This window comes from Ovis aries, chromosome 21 (assembly GCF_016772045.2).
Source record: "Ovis aries strain OAR_USU_Benz2616 breed Rambouillet chromosome 21, ARS-UI_Ramb_v3.0, whole genome shotgun sequence".
NCBI lineage: Eukaryota > Metazoa > Chordata > Mammalia > Artiodactyla > Bovidae > Ovis > Ovis aries.
The window spans coordinates 33,536,738-33,555,674 of record NC_056074.1 but is presented as its reverse complement, the minus strand read 5'-3'; the positions used below and the strand labels follow the sequence as shown (position 1 = coordinate 33,555,674).

The 18,937-nt window shown below is 41.8% G+C and overlaps 1 protein-coding gene across 2 annotated transcripts in view; it reads left to right on the top strand.

The window, feature by feature from the left end:
* The window catches only part of PRDM10 (PR/SET domain 10), a 95,640-nt gene that overhangs the window by 18,691 nt on the left and 58,012 nt on the right, over positions 1–18,937 (top strand). For both annotated transcript variants that reach the window (XM_042237978.1, XM_004019550.5), the window contains exons 2-4: positions 13,334–13,515; positions 15,802–15,966; positions 17,898–17,957. In XM_042237978.1, the coding sequence (XP_042093912.1) occupies positions 13,447–13,515; positions 15,802–15,966; positions 17,898–17,957 (294 nt within the window). In that variant the 5' untranslated portion in view covers positions 13,334–13,446. The remainder of the gene's footprint in view (positions 1–13,333; positions 13,516–15,801; positions 15,967–17,897; positions 17,958–18,937) is intronic.

The following is an 18,937-nucleotide window of genomic DNA, read 5'->3' as shown; positions in this document are numbered from 1 at the left end:
GCTTCAGTATCAGTCCTTCCAGTGAGTATTCAGGGTTGATTTCCTTTAGGATTGACTGGTTTGATTTCTTTGCAGTCCCTTGGCACCACGATTTGAATGCATCAGTTCATTGGTGCTCAGCCTTCTTTCTTTATGGTCCAACTCTCACATATGTATAAGACTTCTGGAAAAACTGTAGCTTTGACTATATGGACCTTTGTAGGCCTGTGATATGCTGCTATTTGAGGTTTCCACCTGAAATCTTGTAAGAGAAGAATGGAGGACTCCTGATAGATTTCTCTTTGAAACTGCCTTCATGCTTTTCCAGCCAGCCAGCTCTTCTTTGTAGAAAAGGAAAAGCAAACATCAAGGTTTACCGTTCTTTAGAACTCAGACTGAGTGCTGGTTCCTTTTGAACTCTCAAGGATATGAATGTAGAATTGTCTGGCTAAGACCTCCAGCATGTCCTTAGTCTGGGTTTTTCTTTCCTTCAAGTGTACAGTAGGAGTTGTTTTGAATGACTTGATGGGGTTCTAATGCATTGCTAACAAACTGTCAAATGGGGTGGGAGGATCAATCTTTGTTTTTTTGGTGCATGGAAAGTTCTTATCTGAACTAGGAAATAAAGCCCACATTTCTTGGGCTGACACAAAGAAAGAAAGATTTGCTGGCATGCCTCTTTTGAGGCATGAAGAAAGGAGTGCCACAGCCCTGACTGGAAAAAATAACCTTCTTTCAAAGAAAAGTACCCTTAGTTGATAGTCTCTGAAGCCCTTTTTGTGCACAAGAAAGGCAGGAGGAATTTCTGTAGGGGATTTGATACGATTTCTGTAGCGAAGTGGAAAACACAGAGACACACACGGAGAGGAGGCAGAGATGGCCAAGGTGACCATTTCAGACCTGCCTGGCACATCTCATTCCTTGCTTGCTGTGTTTGCTAATCTTTATTATTTTTTTTTTTTCAAGAAAGAAGATTCTGTTCCGCTCTCTTCTGGTTACACACTGTCATTCTTGTTTATGTCCAGAAACAAATTAGAAAGATCCCAACCAGGGATTGAGCCCTGGCCTTGGCAGTGAAGCGCCAAATCCTAACCCCTGGCCTGTCAGGGAATTCTGTCTGCAGTAGTTTTTAGATTGTAACAGGTAGTTCTATCTCGTTAATATGAAAAGTGCCACTTATGCTGAAATTTGTCGGCCATTGTCTTCGCTCACTTACCCAGTTTCTGAAGGTTTTTCTGGAGTTTTTCCATTGGCATAAAATTTTATCTGGAGTTTTTCTGTAGTCTTGTGCATTTCACTATTTACTTCATTGCCAGCATTTGTAACAAATGTGAATGGCATCGGTAGACATACCCGGAGGACCCCATTATGATGCCTTTTTCATCCTTTCTTTACCCTTAGACTTCTCTGCTTATATGGAAATATCCCCAATCCATAACTGCTTAGTTAAAAGCCCCTCTTTTATTTGGAACCTAGTCAAAGGTTTGTTGTTATAATTTTAAAAATTTCTTTTATAAAAAGAAAAAAATTTCAAGAAAAGGTTTTATGAAAGCCTGGTTCCCCGATTATTTTCTTTCTTGGAAACATTTTAGTTTTTTAGGCATATTTCCCTTCCCTGAAAGTGTGCTTATTTTATTAATATTTCCTTGTGGAGTTAAACAATGATATTTAGTCTACTTCCCTGCCCTCACTTACAGGTTTCCAGGAGCTCTTGAGCTGGGGTCAGAGTGGTCCCATGGAACTGGGCTCTGACAGACGGAGGGACCTCAGGCTGACCAGACCCAGAACCGTGGTCCAGTTGGCACTCTGTCTGTGGCCACTCTGTCTTTTGTGATCTGTAGGCCGGTCTGGCCGAGGCGAAGCCTGAATAAACAGTGTCTGCTGGGCGTGGGGCACCTTGCCAGGCAAGGCGAGAATGTTGCTGATAGTTTTTACTTCTCATTTTCATTTTTTCTCAGTGGAAATAGTAATTTGTTGTGAATTTTTAAAAGTGAGAAACTATGTGATGGAGTATTTGGCCTTCCCCCTTTTAGCAAGAATGGGGAGTTTGTGTTGAATCGGTATAATTCTGTTATGTGTCCATCGTTACTTCCTCTACTGATTCCTGTTCACCATTTAGAACCAAGTTCAGCTTTTCGAACTGATAAGAAAAAGAACCCGCTTTCTTCCAGATATCAATGAAATGTAAAATCTCAACTTCGCACTACAAATGGGTAAACATCGTAGAAGCTTTCACCCCCAATTATAATGAATTTATTTATTAAAATATAGTTGATTTACAGTGTTGTATTAGTTTTTGGTATGTAGCAAAGTGATTCAACTATGCGTATGTATATATTTGTATACATTTTCATAATCTTTTCCATTATAGATTATTAAAGACTATTGGATACAGTTCGCTGTGCTATGCAGTAGGACCTTGCTGTTATCCATCCTGCATATTGCTAGTTTGTGTCTGCTCTCCCAAGCTCCCAGTCCGTCTCTCCCTGGCCCCACCGCAACCACAGTTCTGTTCTCTGTGTCTGTGAGTCTGTTTCTCTTCTATAGACATGTTCATTTGTGTCATAATTTAGATTCCCCATGAAAGTGATGTCATAGCATATTTGTCTTTCTCTGTCCGACCTCACTTAGCTTTCAGGCCCATCTACATTGCTGCAAATAGCATCGTTTTGTTCTCTTTTATGACTGAGTCGTATTCCGTTATGCATATATGTCCCATGTCGTCTTCACCTGCCAGACTGAACGTCTGATCCTGTGGCTTGCACGTTTACTGCAGCACCTCAGTCACGCGGCGATGGTCAGGTGTGCAGAGCAGAGCACTTGCTGTGACAATGTCCTGTTGTGTCTTCTGAATTGTGAGGTTGAACAGCTTTCTTGGGTGTCATGACATTAAATCAGCCGAACGGACTGATGAGTGTCACTCCTGAGGCCGGTGCTGGCACACGGCGGCCCGGCCCATCCTGAGCTTGGCCAGGGTGCGCTGTCTTCCCTCGGCTGCACCAGGGTCACGCGCCAGAGGGCTGGCCGGATGGAAGCTGCGCTAAGACAGAAGTTGTCCTAGTTGAGTGGTTCCCAAACTGCCCTCTCCCCAGACAGGAGTATTCTAGAGCTGGGCCAGTGTGTTTTCTCCATTTAAGTAAAAACAATGGAAAGAATTTTCTTAATTTTGTCTTGTCCCATGAAATTTCATTAACTGTTTATTGCTATTACTGCCAATCAACTTAGCACTGGGAGGTGACAAATGAACAAGGAGCAAAAAAAGTTAGTGGAAGATGCGGGAATACCTGCTGCTGCTGCTGCTAAGTCACTTCAGTCGTGTCTGACTCGGTGTGACCCCGTAGACGGCAGCCCACCAGGCTCCCCCGTCCCTGGGATTCTCCGGGAAAGAACACTGGAGTGGGTTACCATTTCCTTCTCCAATGCATGAAAGTGAAAAGTGAAAGTGAGCGACTACTCAAGTCTTGTCCGACTCTTCGAGACCCCATGGACAGAGGAGCCTGGTAGGCTCCAGTCCATGGGATTTTCCAGGCAAGAGTACTGGAGTGGGGTGCCGTTGCCTTCTCCGGCGGGAATACCTAGTCTTGCTTAATTGGATAGTTTAAAGAACTGTAAAATAAGATTGGATGTGATATTTATATGACTCATATAATGGAGCCATTTATGCTGGAATCTTAACACAGGGCAAGTGATCTTAGTTTGTGGACTGAGAAGCAGGGTGGAGTGGGAGCCTCCACCTGGGTTCAGAAGCAGGTACCTGGACTTGTATCACAGGTCTGCCACATACGGACTCCTCCCAGCTCTGTGACTCTGGGCAGGTCACCTAACCCCTCTCTTTCTCAGTCCCTCACCTATAAAGTAGAGATAATAATGTACCAACTTCATGGTTATTGTGAAAACTAAATGAATCAACACATGCAGAATACTTAGAATATGCCTGGTGCATAGTGCTATACAGTGTTACGGAATGTTGTTTTGTGACGTTAGATGTAAATATTTCATGGTGCTCAGCAGAGAACACTGTGGTCCTGTATTGTGAACATATCTGAGAACCATGGGTTTGGGGTTTCTCTCCTAGTTCTGAAATCCTATTATTCTGTGTCACAGAATTAGATTCCCCATTATCTTTCTTTTCCTTTTTTACCACTTAGTGCTTTAATGAAAGTGGTTTTTTTCCCCTCCCCTCTGTACCTAGTGTGAAATCACTCTTTTCCTTTTCCAAGTGGGATCTAATCTTAAATATGACTTCAAAGGGTTCCCTTCCTGTTTGTTGACACAAAGGTGGTTTTGTGTTGTGTGCATTAGTTACCCTTATCTGCTACTACACGCCTAATATCCTTCAGCTTTTTATCCTATAGATGAGGACACTGAAGCTCAGAGAGAGTAAACAAACTGTCAAAAGCTACAAGTGGCAGATCCATGACTTGACGTCAGGCTGTCTGATTCCGAAGCCTGCTCTAATGTCACTACAGCAAATTGAAGTTGCCGTTCCAATGGCTGTGATCCTGTTCCAGTGTAACTAACCTAAAGCAAATTCTGGCCCCAAATATCCATATAGGTTTTCCTCAAGGATGCTCTTTTGATGCTGTCCCTGCTTATTCAGAGAAAGCTGAAATGTTCAACAAGCAGGGAGTTCTCTGGTGGTTCCTTGGTCAAGAATCCACCTGCCAATGCAGGGGATACGGGTTTGATCCCTGGTCCCTGGTCAGGGCAGCTAAAGCCTGTGATCCACAGCTACTGAAGCCTGCATGCCCTGGAGCCCATGCTCCAAAACAAGAGAAGCCACTGCTATGAGAAGCCCAAGCACCACAGCTAGAGAGCAGCCCCTGCTCTCTGAACTAGAGAAAACCACGCACAGGAATGAAGATCCAAAATTTAAAAGAAAAAGTTTTAAGCAAACAAAAATAAGCAATTGTTTGTGCACCAGGCCAGACAGCCTCTGGGCCCAGCCACCTTCTGTCTGCCCCAGGGGATCTTTCCTGTCCTGCACACTCTGCCCTAGCCGCGAGGAGAGGCAGCTGGCGGGCCCCCTTGGTGTCTGCTCCCCCTGCCTTCTCGTGCTTCTTTAACGTTTCCCAACCGCTGGCTGCTGAGTGTCTGGACTGTGGTGCTGGTGGCACCAGGTGCTCAGGGAGAAGACAGCAGCCCCCACTGTGGGGCTGGACCCCTCCTGTTCTGTCCCCGGACTGCACCCACTGCTCCCTCCCCAGATTGCGAAGCCACCTCCTCCATTGCTTTCCACAGTTTTTATATCCATTTTGCAAGTGTGTCAGCCTCCTTCTAACTTCTCTCCATGACTCATGTCTCGTGTTAAAATTCAGGGAAAGGGTTAGCAGTTTCTGCTGGTTACTTAGTAATGAGCCAGAGAAGTCAGTTCGCATGCCTACAGCCAGAGAAGTCGGTTCGCATGCCTACCGTCTAGAATGCAGCACACTTCTCCGTGTAAAGAATGATGTGTCTGGAGGGAGTCATGCCACCCCAGCACAGAAACCTCTGCTGCAGCCTCAGTGTTTCTGAGGCTCAGTAATTTGCCTGTCTACCTTTGAAGGTGGGTCTGGGCCTCTTCTTCCACCTCTTCCTGCAGGTCATGAATCAGGAGTGTCTTCGATTCCATGTCCTACGTGGTTCTGGAGAACTGGCTTCTTTCAGCCCAGAAAGGCCAGTGCTGGTGGGAAACAGGCTGGTGGGTGGTAGGGGGTGAGCAGCACCTGGGAAACAGGGTAGCTATGAGGAGGGGAGATGAGGTGGAGGCTGGACCCCTGGGCCACTCCATCTGGCTCAAGGCTGCTTACCAGTGAACCGACTGGAAAGGCAGGCGTTTCTCTGGCCTTCCTCATCCCCCTTACCGTTCCTCAGTGTCACTCTTAACCATGCAGGTGTCCCAGGTGGGTTGGGAAGCCAGCTGCCCTTCCGTCCCACTAGACTGTGAGCTCCAAGGGAGCAGAGTTCTTGCTCACCTTTAATGCTCGATGTTCACAAAGCATGAAAAAAAATTACTACTAGTTTTTGAATATTCATCATCGTGCTCTGTGATCCCAAATGCTGTCATGTTGTATTGAATCGAAGATGTTGCTGGTAAGAAACACAATTATTTTATGTATCATTACGAAAAGAACAAGCCTTGCCACCTAAACTCTGATACAAGGGCTTTCTGCTACTTAGAATTTTTATTGTATACTTGTTGAAACAGCTCTTTTAGATTCATTTGGGCATGGATTGGTATCATTCATGCACATATGTGGAGGGGAAAATATAAGTAAAATGTTTAACATACTCCTAAATATCGTCACTTTCAGAATCTGACTCGAGAACTACTTTTGGCTCAGAGTCTTACTGTCTCTTTGTCACCAAGAGTGTTGGTGACACAGCGTTTCTGCTGTCACCAGGAATCTCCTGCAAGCAGCTCCTACCCATTCTGGGAGTTGTGATCCTGGTGTGTTTTCACTCAGCCTGTGGCAGGCCTGTGTTTCCACGTGTCTCAGTAATAACTTCGCACAATGCAGCGTCGTTCATGCTGCCCTGTCTCATACCCACGTACCATAGATTTGGTGGGCAAGGTCATTTTTCCAGTGATGGATGTTTGCGTCCCTAATCAAATTTATGCCCAGCTGCTGTTCATATGCCTCTTGGATTAATGCCAAATTATAGTGTCATCTTTTTGAAGACATTTAAAGTGGCAGCTCCACTCAGGGTGTCTAGTGCTGACAATACACTGACTCAGTGAAGCGAGGGCAGAACTAATGAAGGGCAGCGAGCAAGGTCACACTCGAGCCGGCAGTGTGTCCACATCCTTCCCGCCATCTGGATGGTAGTTACTACAGAACCCAGTGTGGTGGAGTCAACCCTCGCTCAGCAACGTGAGCAAAAGTGAAAAAAAGTACGTTAAAGACTTGATGGAACTCTTGCAGCAACCGTGCCAGGCAGATGATTTGGATTTTCCAATGAGGAGACATACTCAGTCTGTGGCTTACTATTGTCATACCCTGGTAAACACGTAGTAGATGTGGGTGCATAGAACCCAGATTTGTCCAATTCTAAGGCTCATACTTTCAATTATATTGTTACACTCTTTATGCATATGTGTGTATGTTCAGTTGTGTCTGACTCTTTGTGACCCCATGGATTGTAGCCACCAGGCTCTTTTGTCCATGGGATTTCCCAGGCAAGAATACTGGAGTAGGTTGCCATTTCCTCCTCCAGGGGATCTTCCCGACCCAGGGATTGAACCCACACCTCTTACATCTCCTGCATTGGCAGATGGATTCTTTACCACCAGTACCTATGATGTATATTAATATATATGACCTAGAATAGTCCCTGGCACATACTAATTTAATACATTTATTAATAAATTTAATAAATATTTGTTGAATAACCAACCTAGGGATCGAACCCAGGTCTCCCACATTGCAGGTGGATTCTTTACCAGCTGAGCCACAAGGGAAGCCCAGGAATACTGGAGTGGGTAGCCTATCCCTTCTCCAGCAGATCTTCCCGACCCAGGAATCTAATGAGGGTCTCCTGCACTGCAGGTGGATTCTTTACCAGTGGGCTTTCAGGGAAGCCCATAAAATCATTAGAGTCCAAAAGACTTCCGTACATCTGTGTCCCTTTTGCTGTCTCGCATATAGGGTCATTGTTACCATCTTTCTAAATTCCATATATATGTGTTAATATGCTGTATTGGTGTTTTTCTGACTTACTTCACTCTGTATAATAGGCTCCAGTTTCATCCACCTCATTAGAACTGATTCAAATGTATTCTTTTTAATAGCTGAATAATATTCCATTGTGTATATGTACCAAGGCTTTCTTATCCATTCGTCTGCTGATGGACATCTAGGTTGCTTCCATGTCCTGGCTATTATAAACAGTACTGCAATGAACATTGGGGTACACGTGTCTCTTTTAATTCTGGTTTCCTCGGTATGTATGCCCAGCAGTGGGATTGCTGGGTCATATGGCAGTTCTAGTTCCAGTTTTTAAGGAATCTCCACACTGTTCTCCATAGTGGCTGTACTAGTTCACATTCCCACCAACGGTGTAAGAGGGTTCCCTTTCTCCACACCCTCTCCAGCATTTATTGTTTGCAGACTTTTGGATCGCAGCCATTCTGACCGGTGTGAGATGGTACCTCACTGTGGTTTTGATTTGCATTTCTCTGATAATGAGTGATGTTGAGCATCTTTTCATGTGTTTGTTAGCCATCTGTATGTCTTCTTTGGAGAAATGTCTGTTTAGTTCTTTGGCCCATTTTTTGAGAATAGCATTGAAACATGTATATTATCATATGTGAAACAGATCACCAGTCCAGGTTCAATGCATGAGACAGGGTGCTCAGGGCTGGTGCACTGGGATAACCCTGAGTGATGGGATGGGGAGGGAGGTGGGAGGGGGGTTCAGGATGGGGAACACATGTACACCCATGGCTGATTCATGTCAGTATATGGCAAAAACCACTACAATATTGTAAAGTAATTAGCCTCCATTTAAAATAAATAAATTTTAAAAAAATAAAATTTACCACCTTACAAAAAGTCATTAGAGAGAATAGAAATGCTTCTTTTCCTGGAAATGAAGTCTCTGACATTTTGGACAGTGGGTGAAAGAAAGAAAGAGCGATGGGTGGCCATTCTCTAGACGAGCTATAGTTTATGGCTCTCAGGTTCTTTGAGGTTGAGAAGAGGAGCAGAGAACTCTGTTCCCAGCTCACAGAGTCTGTCAGCACCCACCTGTTGGACAGCGCTAAGGTACTTCCTGGAATCCTTCCTGCCCCTGACCCATTGCCTATAAATCAAGATCAACAGAGCTTTATAAACTGTGCCGTGAAATAAAAATAAAGGAAATCAAATATGACAAGCCTTGCTATGAAGAATGTCCAGGTACAGGGCAGTTGTTATTGGACAATTTGCGAAGTTAAAAAAATATAAAATGTTTTGAAAATTCTGAAGCTCTTACGGTTCATCAGGAAAATGTGAAAATTGGCATATTTGAGCACCACCATGTGCTAGATCTATGCCTGGGAGTTTTACACATGTCATGTAACCCTCACAGTAACACCAAGAGGTCATTATTGTCTCCATTTTACATAGGATGATATCAAGGCTCCAAGAGCATACGTGATTTGGCCAAGGGATGTAACTGCTGAGCAGCTGAGCTAGTGGGGAAGCCCGGGTGCTCAACTCAGAGTCTGTGGATTTTCTACTGTTCTCTGCTGCTTCCCATCTAAGCTTAAGGCCAGAAATCCCTGTATACTCTGGTTTTACAGTTGACAGTGCTGATGCTAGAGAATTTCAAGTGACTTACTTAGGAGCAGACTCACACCTAGAATTCAGTTTTCTTGAACAGTTTATTAAACAACAAATAATTGAAGAATATCACACAATTTTAAACAGTTCAGTAGTTACAGAAACCCCATAGGTCTTGTAAGTATATCTTAAAGAACAAGAACTGGGTATTCTGTATTGGTGCTTTAGATTCCAGACATTTTTTGAATGAAAGAGTTCACCATCTTGGGCTTCTTTATGTGCTAACAGTATTTTAAAATGAGTGAGTGAGTGAGTGAAAATCGCTTAGTTGTGTCTGATTCTTTGCGATCCCATGAGCTATACAGTCCATGGAATTCTCCAGGCTAGAATTCTGGAGTGGATAGCCTTTCCCTTCTCCAGGCAATCTTCCCAATCCAGGGATCGAACCCAGGTTTCCCACATTGCAGGTGGAACCTTTACCAGTTGAGCCACAAGGGAAAATGATTGGGAAGTACCATTTGGGGCAGTATTTCACATCTGTAGTACTAAACTTTACTAGCAGGCTTTCCTATGTGTCAGTGAACTGTTCTGTTATTTTACCCCATCTGCTAAGTATTATTTCCTTTTTTCTCTCCCGTTATCCTTGCTGTATGTAGTTTCCGGTGTTTTATGTCATTGTTACACCTACTTCTTTATAATAAGTAAGACGTAAGATTGAAGAAAGATATTTTAGTCTGGAGTAAATTTTCCATCCCTTCCCTTCTCTGCTTTCTTGTTCCTGTTCATCCTTCTACTTTCATCTTCTCCAAGAAGTCATCCGTGGATACCCACTTAGGAATCAGGTGTCTTCTTCTTTTTCCCCCTGGCAACCAATCCGTGCACATGATCAAGGACCTGCCACACGCCAGATCTAGAGCGACTCACATTCCTTGACATGAAGGAACTCAGCGTTGAGATGGGGAGGCACACAGTTAGACAGAAAGATGCAATATGATTGAATGCCTTATTTTAAAGCTACTTGGTGAGAGTTTTTCATCGGGCAGGCATTGTGTGAAGTGAGCATCTTATGTGCATTATCTCCCATTCTCGTAATAACCTTATGATCCTGATTGTAAGGAGAAGGAGAGTGATTTAGAGCACATCCATGTTCTGCCTAATATCACTGAAGTCACAGAATTGCTGCCGAAATCTGGGTCCAGAGCCCACGCTTGTAGCCACCCTGCCTCCTGTGCAGGTCAGAGCACTTCCCTGTGTGTCCCCAGGCCCTCATGTGCCAGGCACGGAGAGAGGACAGCCCCAGTGCTGGAGTTAGAAAGTAACAGTTACTTAATAGTCACACGGCCACTTTAACTGACTGCATAGCATCCTTCAGTTAGGAATTCAAAATACAAGAATTCAAGACATAACACGCATGTCCAAACTTACTCATCACAAACATTGAAAATAACCATTTATCAACATAACATTAAATACATTATGATATGTTCATACAATGAAATGATAAAGCTATAGTAAAGAAGGAACAAATGCTATAGGGATCTGGAACAATGTAAAAGGGATGATATTATATGGAATAAATAAGGTTTAAAAGAGATACTGCTTTGTACAGAATCGATACTATGATGCCATTTGTGGTTTGGAGAAGCAGAGAGTATTTATATTTTTGCTTATATACAATATAAATTGCTTGTATAACATATCTTTGGAAGAATAGATAAGAAATTGATACAATGAATTGGTTCTGAAGACTGGTAAGGGATTCTAGGTAGCAAGATTGTCCACCATACAGCTTGTTGTTGCTTTTGAATTTTGAGCCAACTGGATTTGCCACCTATTGAAAGTATGTAACTAAAAATAAAAGAAATAACAGGCAGCTTGCTAGAAATGAAAACAAATAAGAAAGGCACTCTGGGCTGGTGTGTTTTCTGAGTATGGAAGTTAAGCCTGCCTCCATCCTCGCTCCATCCCAGTGTGTGCTTGGTTGTTTGTGCAATTGATCAACTAAGTTGAAAAAATAAAATCTCCAATTCCTGTATGGGGAAAGAATAGAATTTTTTTCTGTTGTATTAATTCCTGTTGAAAATAGGTATGCTGAGTCTAACCATGAAGAGACATCAGACGAACTCAATTTAAGGGACCTTCTGAAAAATAAATGGCCTGTGAGTTTGTAAAATGTCAAGGTCATGGAGAACTAGGAAAGACTGGGGACTGTTCCTGGTCGGAGGGAACTGACAGGACATGTTGGCAGCGACACGCCGTGCGTGAGGCCAGAGTGGACCCTTGGCCAGAAAAAGAGGGCTTTCCTTCTCTGCAAAGGACGGTAATCAGACAATTGGCAAAAGCTGAATGTGGTCTGTAAGTTAGATAATAGCACTGTTAACATGCTGATTTTGATAGAAGTACTGTGGTTCTGTGAGAAAATATCCTTCTTTTAGGAAATAGGCACTGAAGAATTTAGTAGCAAAGGAGGTTTTTGCCTGCAACTTACTCTCAAATAGTTTAAGTTAAAAAAAGAAGATGAAAAAGAGAAAGAGGGGATGAAAGAGATGGAGAGAGAATAATAAAACAAACATGGTAAAATGTTAATATTTGGGGGAACAGTGAAGAAATACAAATTATTTGTACTGTTTTTGCTGCTTTTCCATCAGAAATTATTAAAAAAAACATTTAAACATTTCCAGTGTGGAACATTTTCTGATTTTGTAATATGGGGCCTCTTGTACAGATTTTATCTACTTTTGTACAATTTTGTGATTATCTTCCTGTAGCTCTTTATATTATCGGTGACATTCCTCTGAGTTTCTTAATATTTTTGTTCCTTTTAAAAAATATATAACAACTTTGTTGAAGTTTAATTCATATACTGTACAACTCACCCTCACTATCTTTTTAATGTATGCTTAAATAGTACGACTATATAAGGAAGATATGCTTGACAAAAAGACAACATTGTAGGTGTAATTTACACATGATAAAATTCACCTCTTTTAACTGAATAGGTTGATGGCTTTTGACATGTGATCTCCCCATGTATCTACCACCCCAGTCTAGATACAAGATAGAGAACATTACAGCCCCTTTGCTTGCAGTCACCTGCTGTTGACGGGGGCATTGTTTGCAGGATCCTCTGGAGGGTGCAGGGCGAGTGTGTGTGGTGCGGCGGCTTCTGTTGGGGTGAGGATGCTGGTGATGCAGCTGAGCCCCTCCCTGGCTCCCGAGAGGATCCCAGGTGGTTCGGATGTGGCCATTCTGTATCCCAGACACCCTGACGCTGTGTGTCCCAGTTTCTTTTCTTCTGCGGGCCTTATTCCGGTTCAGAGGCTGGAGCATGCGTAGCTTCAGAATGTTTCTCAGGGTATTTCACAGTGGAGAAAGTTCTGGCAGGGTTCTGGGCAGTGGTCCTTCTCATCTTTAGTTGAGTGGTGTTCTGAGCAGCTTGGCCTTGCCTGTCTATGATGCCACTTACTGGGCCAGCGGAAGGAGGTGTATCAGGTCCGGCTGCCCTGTTAAACAGCAGATCTCACATGACCTTTAAACCATCAGTGTTTTATCATCATCAAAAGGGAAGATTGATTACAACATCTGTTTTGGAAAATAGTCATATTTCAAGATATAGGTTTTGTGCCCATTGATGTTTAGTGAGGCTTTGATTTGCTAGCTCATCACTCCTGTATTGACTCCACAAGAAACAAAGTTGGTATCTGTATTCACCAAACTGTGGCCCAGAAAATTTGGCTCCCTCCACCTGCCATTTTCCCTTATTTTTTAACTTTTATTATGCTGCTTTTCATTTTGAGTTCGTGGTATAGGAAGTCAGTGTCTTGACAGGTGTGCAAACAGGGACGAGCTTACTGACACCAGTAAGATTTGGTGTCAGCCCAGCACTTGACTGACTTTAGTACATTGGGGCCTTGTCATCTTCCTCCTGGGGAGAACTAGGGACCGCACTCAGGCTCCATCCACCTGACGTGGGCCCAGAGCAGAACATGCACGCAGTACATTGTGTCATTATTACATATAATTTCTCCATTTTCACCTTTTTTGCCCAGGTGTGTTATCTCTTACAAAGCTTTTTTTTAAAGTCTTGGGTCCTGTTCTCTTTTTCTCAGGCACGCTGCAGAGAGGCCTTCCTGTCCCTGACGAGCACGTGCGTGGGAGACAGATGACTGTCCTTCACCCTGCACAACTCTAGGTGCCCGGGCCGCTCTCCAGCTGGGAGGGGATGGATTCCAAAGATGAAAGCTCACACGTGTGGCCCCCGGCTGCAGAGCACGAGGAGAACGCTGCACAGGTGAAAAGTGCTCTCCCAGCTGGGCACTGACCGCGGTGTTTTAGTTGGTAGAGTTTGCTGACAGCTAGAGAAATAGCAGCTCCTGTATAGTGATGTGGGGCAAGGAGGGAGCTGATGGGCGGACGTGGTACTCAAGGAATGGGCAGCACTTCGAATGCTCCATCTGCATGGGTTGCTGTGATTTCAAGAAGCTACGTACCACCCAGGGGCTTCTCTGCCTTTCCCCCAGCTTACTCTCATAATCCTCTTCATTGCTCCATTTTATTTCATGGTGAATGCTTCAAACTGCAGGGTTTCTTTTATGTTATCCAGGAAAGGGTTTTGAGTTTTTGTGTGTAGTGAAGTACAAGGTATGTCTATAAAGTGAGTGGCTTTTCCTTTTCTTTTCAAATTCAGAATGTAAACTTCTCATTGAAAGTTGTCCCAGTGAATCAACAGCTCTGGAGGTTAGTCACTTATTCAGATATTGCTCTACTAACCAGCTACACAATCTTTTGACTGTCCTTAGCAAAAGTGAATCTCTGCATTTTTGGTATGGATTTGAATTTTGGTAAGAGTCAGCAGTCATAGGGAGCCACGTTTTATATGTGACCAAAGTATGAAACTTCATTTTAAAGCATTATAATGTATATGTAATTTCATTTTCATCAAATTACATAACCATAGTTGTTCAGTTGCTAAGTAATCAGAAAATTTATATTAAAGCCTCAAAATACACGTTTGACTTAAGTAGTATAACTAATATTACAGTACATAAAATCAGTCCTCAGATGTGATTTAAAAGTCTGTGTCTGAATACTGAGAAAAAGCTACCAGAGAAGCTTCCAGCAGAATAATTGAGAATGCTGTTTTGGTTCTATCTGGTTGCTACTTTCATGTAGCTATATGTTTGGGGGTACTTTGTTTATAAAGAAAAATGTGGTCCATTAATAAATAAGGTCCACATTTGTAGGTAACCAGACAGTAGACAGCAGAGCTCAGCACCCTCTGTTGCATCCCATCCTGGCAATATTTCTTCTCCCATCCAGGAATCCTGGTTTAGCCGAGTACTTGGTGATGAAGACCAAGTTGAAGAGTTTGGATAACTCTCAAGGAGAAAACTTTTTTTCCTTCTTAAGCACTGAGACTAGTTAAAGATTTTGATGTTAATGAACAAATCTAAACTTACAAAAGTGCAGCACTTAAAACTGCACAAATATTTCAGAAGCCCAGTTCTTGTGCAAACTGTATCTTCATGGGCAGAGCAGATTTATGTAGAAGCTGGGGTAATAATCACTTAGTGCTAAAGTGGACATTTGTTTTATATACATGGTGCTCGACTGCATCTTGTCTCCAGTTTTCTTTCTGTGGGTTGAATTAGCTTATGTCATCTTTGGGATCTGTTCTCCACTGGAAAAAACTGAAATAAAAAATTATGTGTAAAGCCAAGACAGTGTAAGAGCAAGGATTCCGACCTAAGAGGGCCTGACTTCAATATTAGCACATAAATTATTTCTCTCCCAAATGCGTACTTTGACCATCTGCTTTGTACCTTCAGTATCAGACACTAGGCTGTGTGCCAACCTGCAGGAACTCAAACCTCCAAAGCTGACTGCTCAGAAAGCACTTTACAGAATCAGTTTCTGCTTTAGTTCCTCATAGACAGAAAATTATTTCCCCTGGTGACAACTGAAATAGTTATCCAAACCCCCTGAAAAGTACATTCTCAGAATTTTTTGTGTCCTTACCTACTTGGCAAAGAAGAGTTCTGTTACATTCACCAAGTCAGCAGACATGCACCCCTTGCCTACAGAACAGCCACAGAGGACAAAAGAATTTTATGAAAGCAAGTGACCTGGTTTTAATGTGTTTGCCAAAAGGCACTCTTCGTTAGAAAGTAGAATTTTTATGACATGTTGAAAGCAACTGACTTTTGAGTCTTGACATACTTTTCCACCTTACAGAATAATCTGTGTTTTGTAGTTTGATAGTATTGTCCATCAGGAATCTTCTGTCACATTTCTTCTCAGCACGCCTCAAAAGAGAGACCCGCAGTTGATATTTGAGGCAAAGGGGTGTTTAAATTGGTTGCTTAACATTAAGTAAAAATCAGTGAGAAGGTCCTTGGATCCCTCTGCCAAGCCACTAACTCAGCACAGATGATCTGTTTGTTCACTGTGTTCTCCTTTCGTGGGGATCTTTTAGAAATGCAAGTGTGTGGTGTTCTCGGTCAGTTGCCCGTCTCTGTGCTACAGGGTGGGTTCCACAAGGATGATCGCTTCGTACTTGCTGTTTTTTTTGCCCCAGGTGCATTTTGTTCCAGACGCTGGAACTGTGGCCCAGATTGTCTACACCGATGACCAGGTCCGTCCGCCCCAGCAGGTGGTGTACACGGCAGATGGTGCCTCCTACGCCTCCGTGGATGGTCCTCAGCACACGCTGGTCTACATCCATCCCGTGGAAGCTGCGCAGGCACGTTGGGACCATGGTTGATGGCTTGTTTGTTAATCTGTTAATTCATCCCTTAGGTTTACGCTCTGCCAGTCACTGTGCTGCTGGCGGGTGATGCCGGAAATATGCAGATAAGATGTGTGCTCTCAAGGAGCTTATAACCATCTCGGCAGAGGAAGATGCGGTTTACTTATTTAAAAAACTGTAAGGAGTTAGAGCACTAACCTGGAATGAGGTCTTTCCCCCACTGACTATTGATATCTATCGATTATTATTATAAATAAGATTATCAGCCTGTTACTTTTCCTAAGTATCAAGAACCAGGCCAAACATGGCATTTATTTCTGTGTAACTTGATCAAGATGAATCTCAGTGGAAACATGCACGTTATTTCAGTTAAACGTGTAAGTGAGGGATCCCACTAGCTTGTTAACTGCTATTTACTAATAACTTGTTGACTTTTAGGACTGTATAGAAGTGAGGGTAAAAGCTGTACAATTATAACTGCTTTCATTTTTTTTGCCAGTGACTCTCAGTGTTGGTTTCCAAATGCATAACAGGAATATCCCCTAATATATAAATGTTACTTTGTATTTTTAGCACTTTATAATGTACATAGCACTTTAAAATATATTAGAAATCAGTTCCATTGTTTTTTGTTAAAAAAAATTTTTTTTTTAACATGGACCATTTTTAAAGTCTTCATTGAATTTGTTACAATATTGCTTCTGTTTTTATGCTTTTGGTTTTTTGGCTGAGAGGCATGTGGGATCTTAGCTCCCCAACCAGAGTTGAACCTGTACCCCTGGATTAGAAGGTAAAGTCTTAACCATTGGCCCTCCAGGGAAGTCCCCAGTTCCATAGTTTTTGTAGTAGGATCCTGGTAATAAAAATTTGCCCTCATGCAATGTTTAATCAGGAGACCCAAAGTACTCCCAAGAAGAAATGAGACCCACCTAATAAATGCCTTTCAAATCTATATAAAGGTAAAATTGCCTGATAGTCAGATGTTACTTTTGGAATAGCCCTTCTCAGTTTTAGTCCCCCAGCTGTACTGAAATAAGAAGACGTAGATTATGTAAAGAATGTCCTGTGCTCAACTTTTAAATCATTACTATGTTACTAAATGTCTGAGTTATGATAGTTTTTAAACGTCAAATATAAGAAATCTGAAGCTCGCTAAAATTCTCTTTTACAGTTCTCTGGAGTCAGCACTTAACCATGGTTCCTATGACCATAAATTTGCTAAAGCCTTAGGCAAATTAGAGTCATTTAAAAGTTTTAGAGGAAAGAATACTTTTTTGGATTGGAGATTTCTTGTGGTGTCCTGGCTAAAATAATTTTGAAGGTTTTCCTTCTTTAGTTATCTTGACTATCAGCCAAATAATGTTTATGATAAGAACTTTGAAAATTATGATCTTACTGGCTTTATCCAAAAAAGAGTCTGTGGAACATTAAATGCAATTTATTTATTTATTTTCTATATCTGCTGAGTGTGCATTTATATTGGGAAGAGTTGTAATCCTTGGGTATACAGTATTCTTCTCTTTGTCAGTGTATCTCCAACCATTTTCATTTAATTGCAAGTCTACCCCTGAGACAGAGTGGTGCGTGAGAATGCATGCCCCCTTGTTCATGGAATGCCTTTTTAATTAACCGTGACATTCAATCTCAGGAGAGGCTTTGCTTTAGAGTAAAATCACGAAGTGTGCAGTATGTTGGCCAATGAAGTGGGTTAGCTTTAACAATCTCTTTGAAGACATATAAATGAAAGGCTTTAGCAAAATATAGGATTACTGTCTTTATCTTCTTTATTAATGAAAGATTATTACTAGCTATTTGAGAGTAACTCTCTCAGGAATTGGTGCTCAGCAGTAGGATAATTTTTCCTGCATAGACAAGCTGTCTGAAGATCTATTGATAAGCTTTTTTTGTTGTTGTTGTTTGTTTAGACGCTGTTTACAGACCCAGGCCAAGTAGCTTATGTCCAACAGGATGCTACAGCTCAGCAGGTAATGAGTTGCTTTTCTGCCTTCTTGTTGTTTCTGGATAATATTATGAAGTTACCCTTTCCTGGAATACCCCCAACCTCTGCACTGTGCATTCTCTGAAAGTCTGTGTCTCATGTGTTTAGAATATTCTCGATGTCTGTTAATAAAGACAAAGCAGAATGCGACATTAACACATTCCAACCAGTATGTATTGAAATACTTTGGTAATACAAAAATGATTTGTCAGGGAAATTTAAGCATTAAATTAAAATAAGGATATTAATTGGGTATTGGTTCAAGTTCCAAAGAGTAATCCTGAGTTTCAAAAGTGTCTGTGGAAATTTGGAAACATTTTAGTACTTGTTCTTTTTTTTTTTTATGATTATTGACACATTTGATTTGTAATGTTGTGTTAGTTTCTGGTGTATAGCAAAGTGATTCAGTTATATCTACATTTATATTATGTATATATTCTTTTTTAATGGTCTTTTCTTTATGGTTTATTGCAGGATTCTGAATATAGTTCCGTATGCTATATAGTAGGACCTTGTCGTCTATCCATTTTTTATTTACACCTACCCCTTTTTCCCCTTTGGTAACTATAAGTCTGTTTTCTAAGTCTATGAATCTGCTTCTGTTTTGTAAATAAATTAATTTGTATCACATTTTAAATTCCACATATAAGTGATATCATATGATATTTGTCTTTTTCTGACTTAGTATGATGATCTATTTTAAAATATTGGGGTAAAATTCCTGCTTAAATTGCCTATACCTTTAGTGGCAACTTTCTTCCTTTTAGTTTCTGAGAATTGAGATCCTTCTTGGTTTTCTTTAAAAACATTTCTTTTCTTTTACCTCTATTTCTAATATATCCTACTTGACTTTGAGGGACTTCTTCCTTATTTTTCTTCTGGTTGTGAAAGTGATAAAGAAGGTGCAAAAGTTTGATAATTGTCAGTCCTACCCTAAAAAGAATGTGACTCCAAATAGTTTTATTT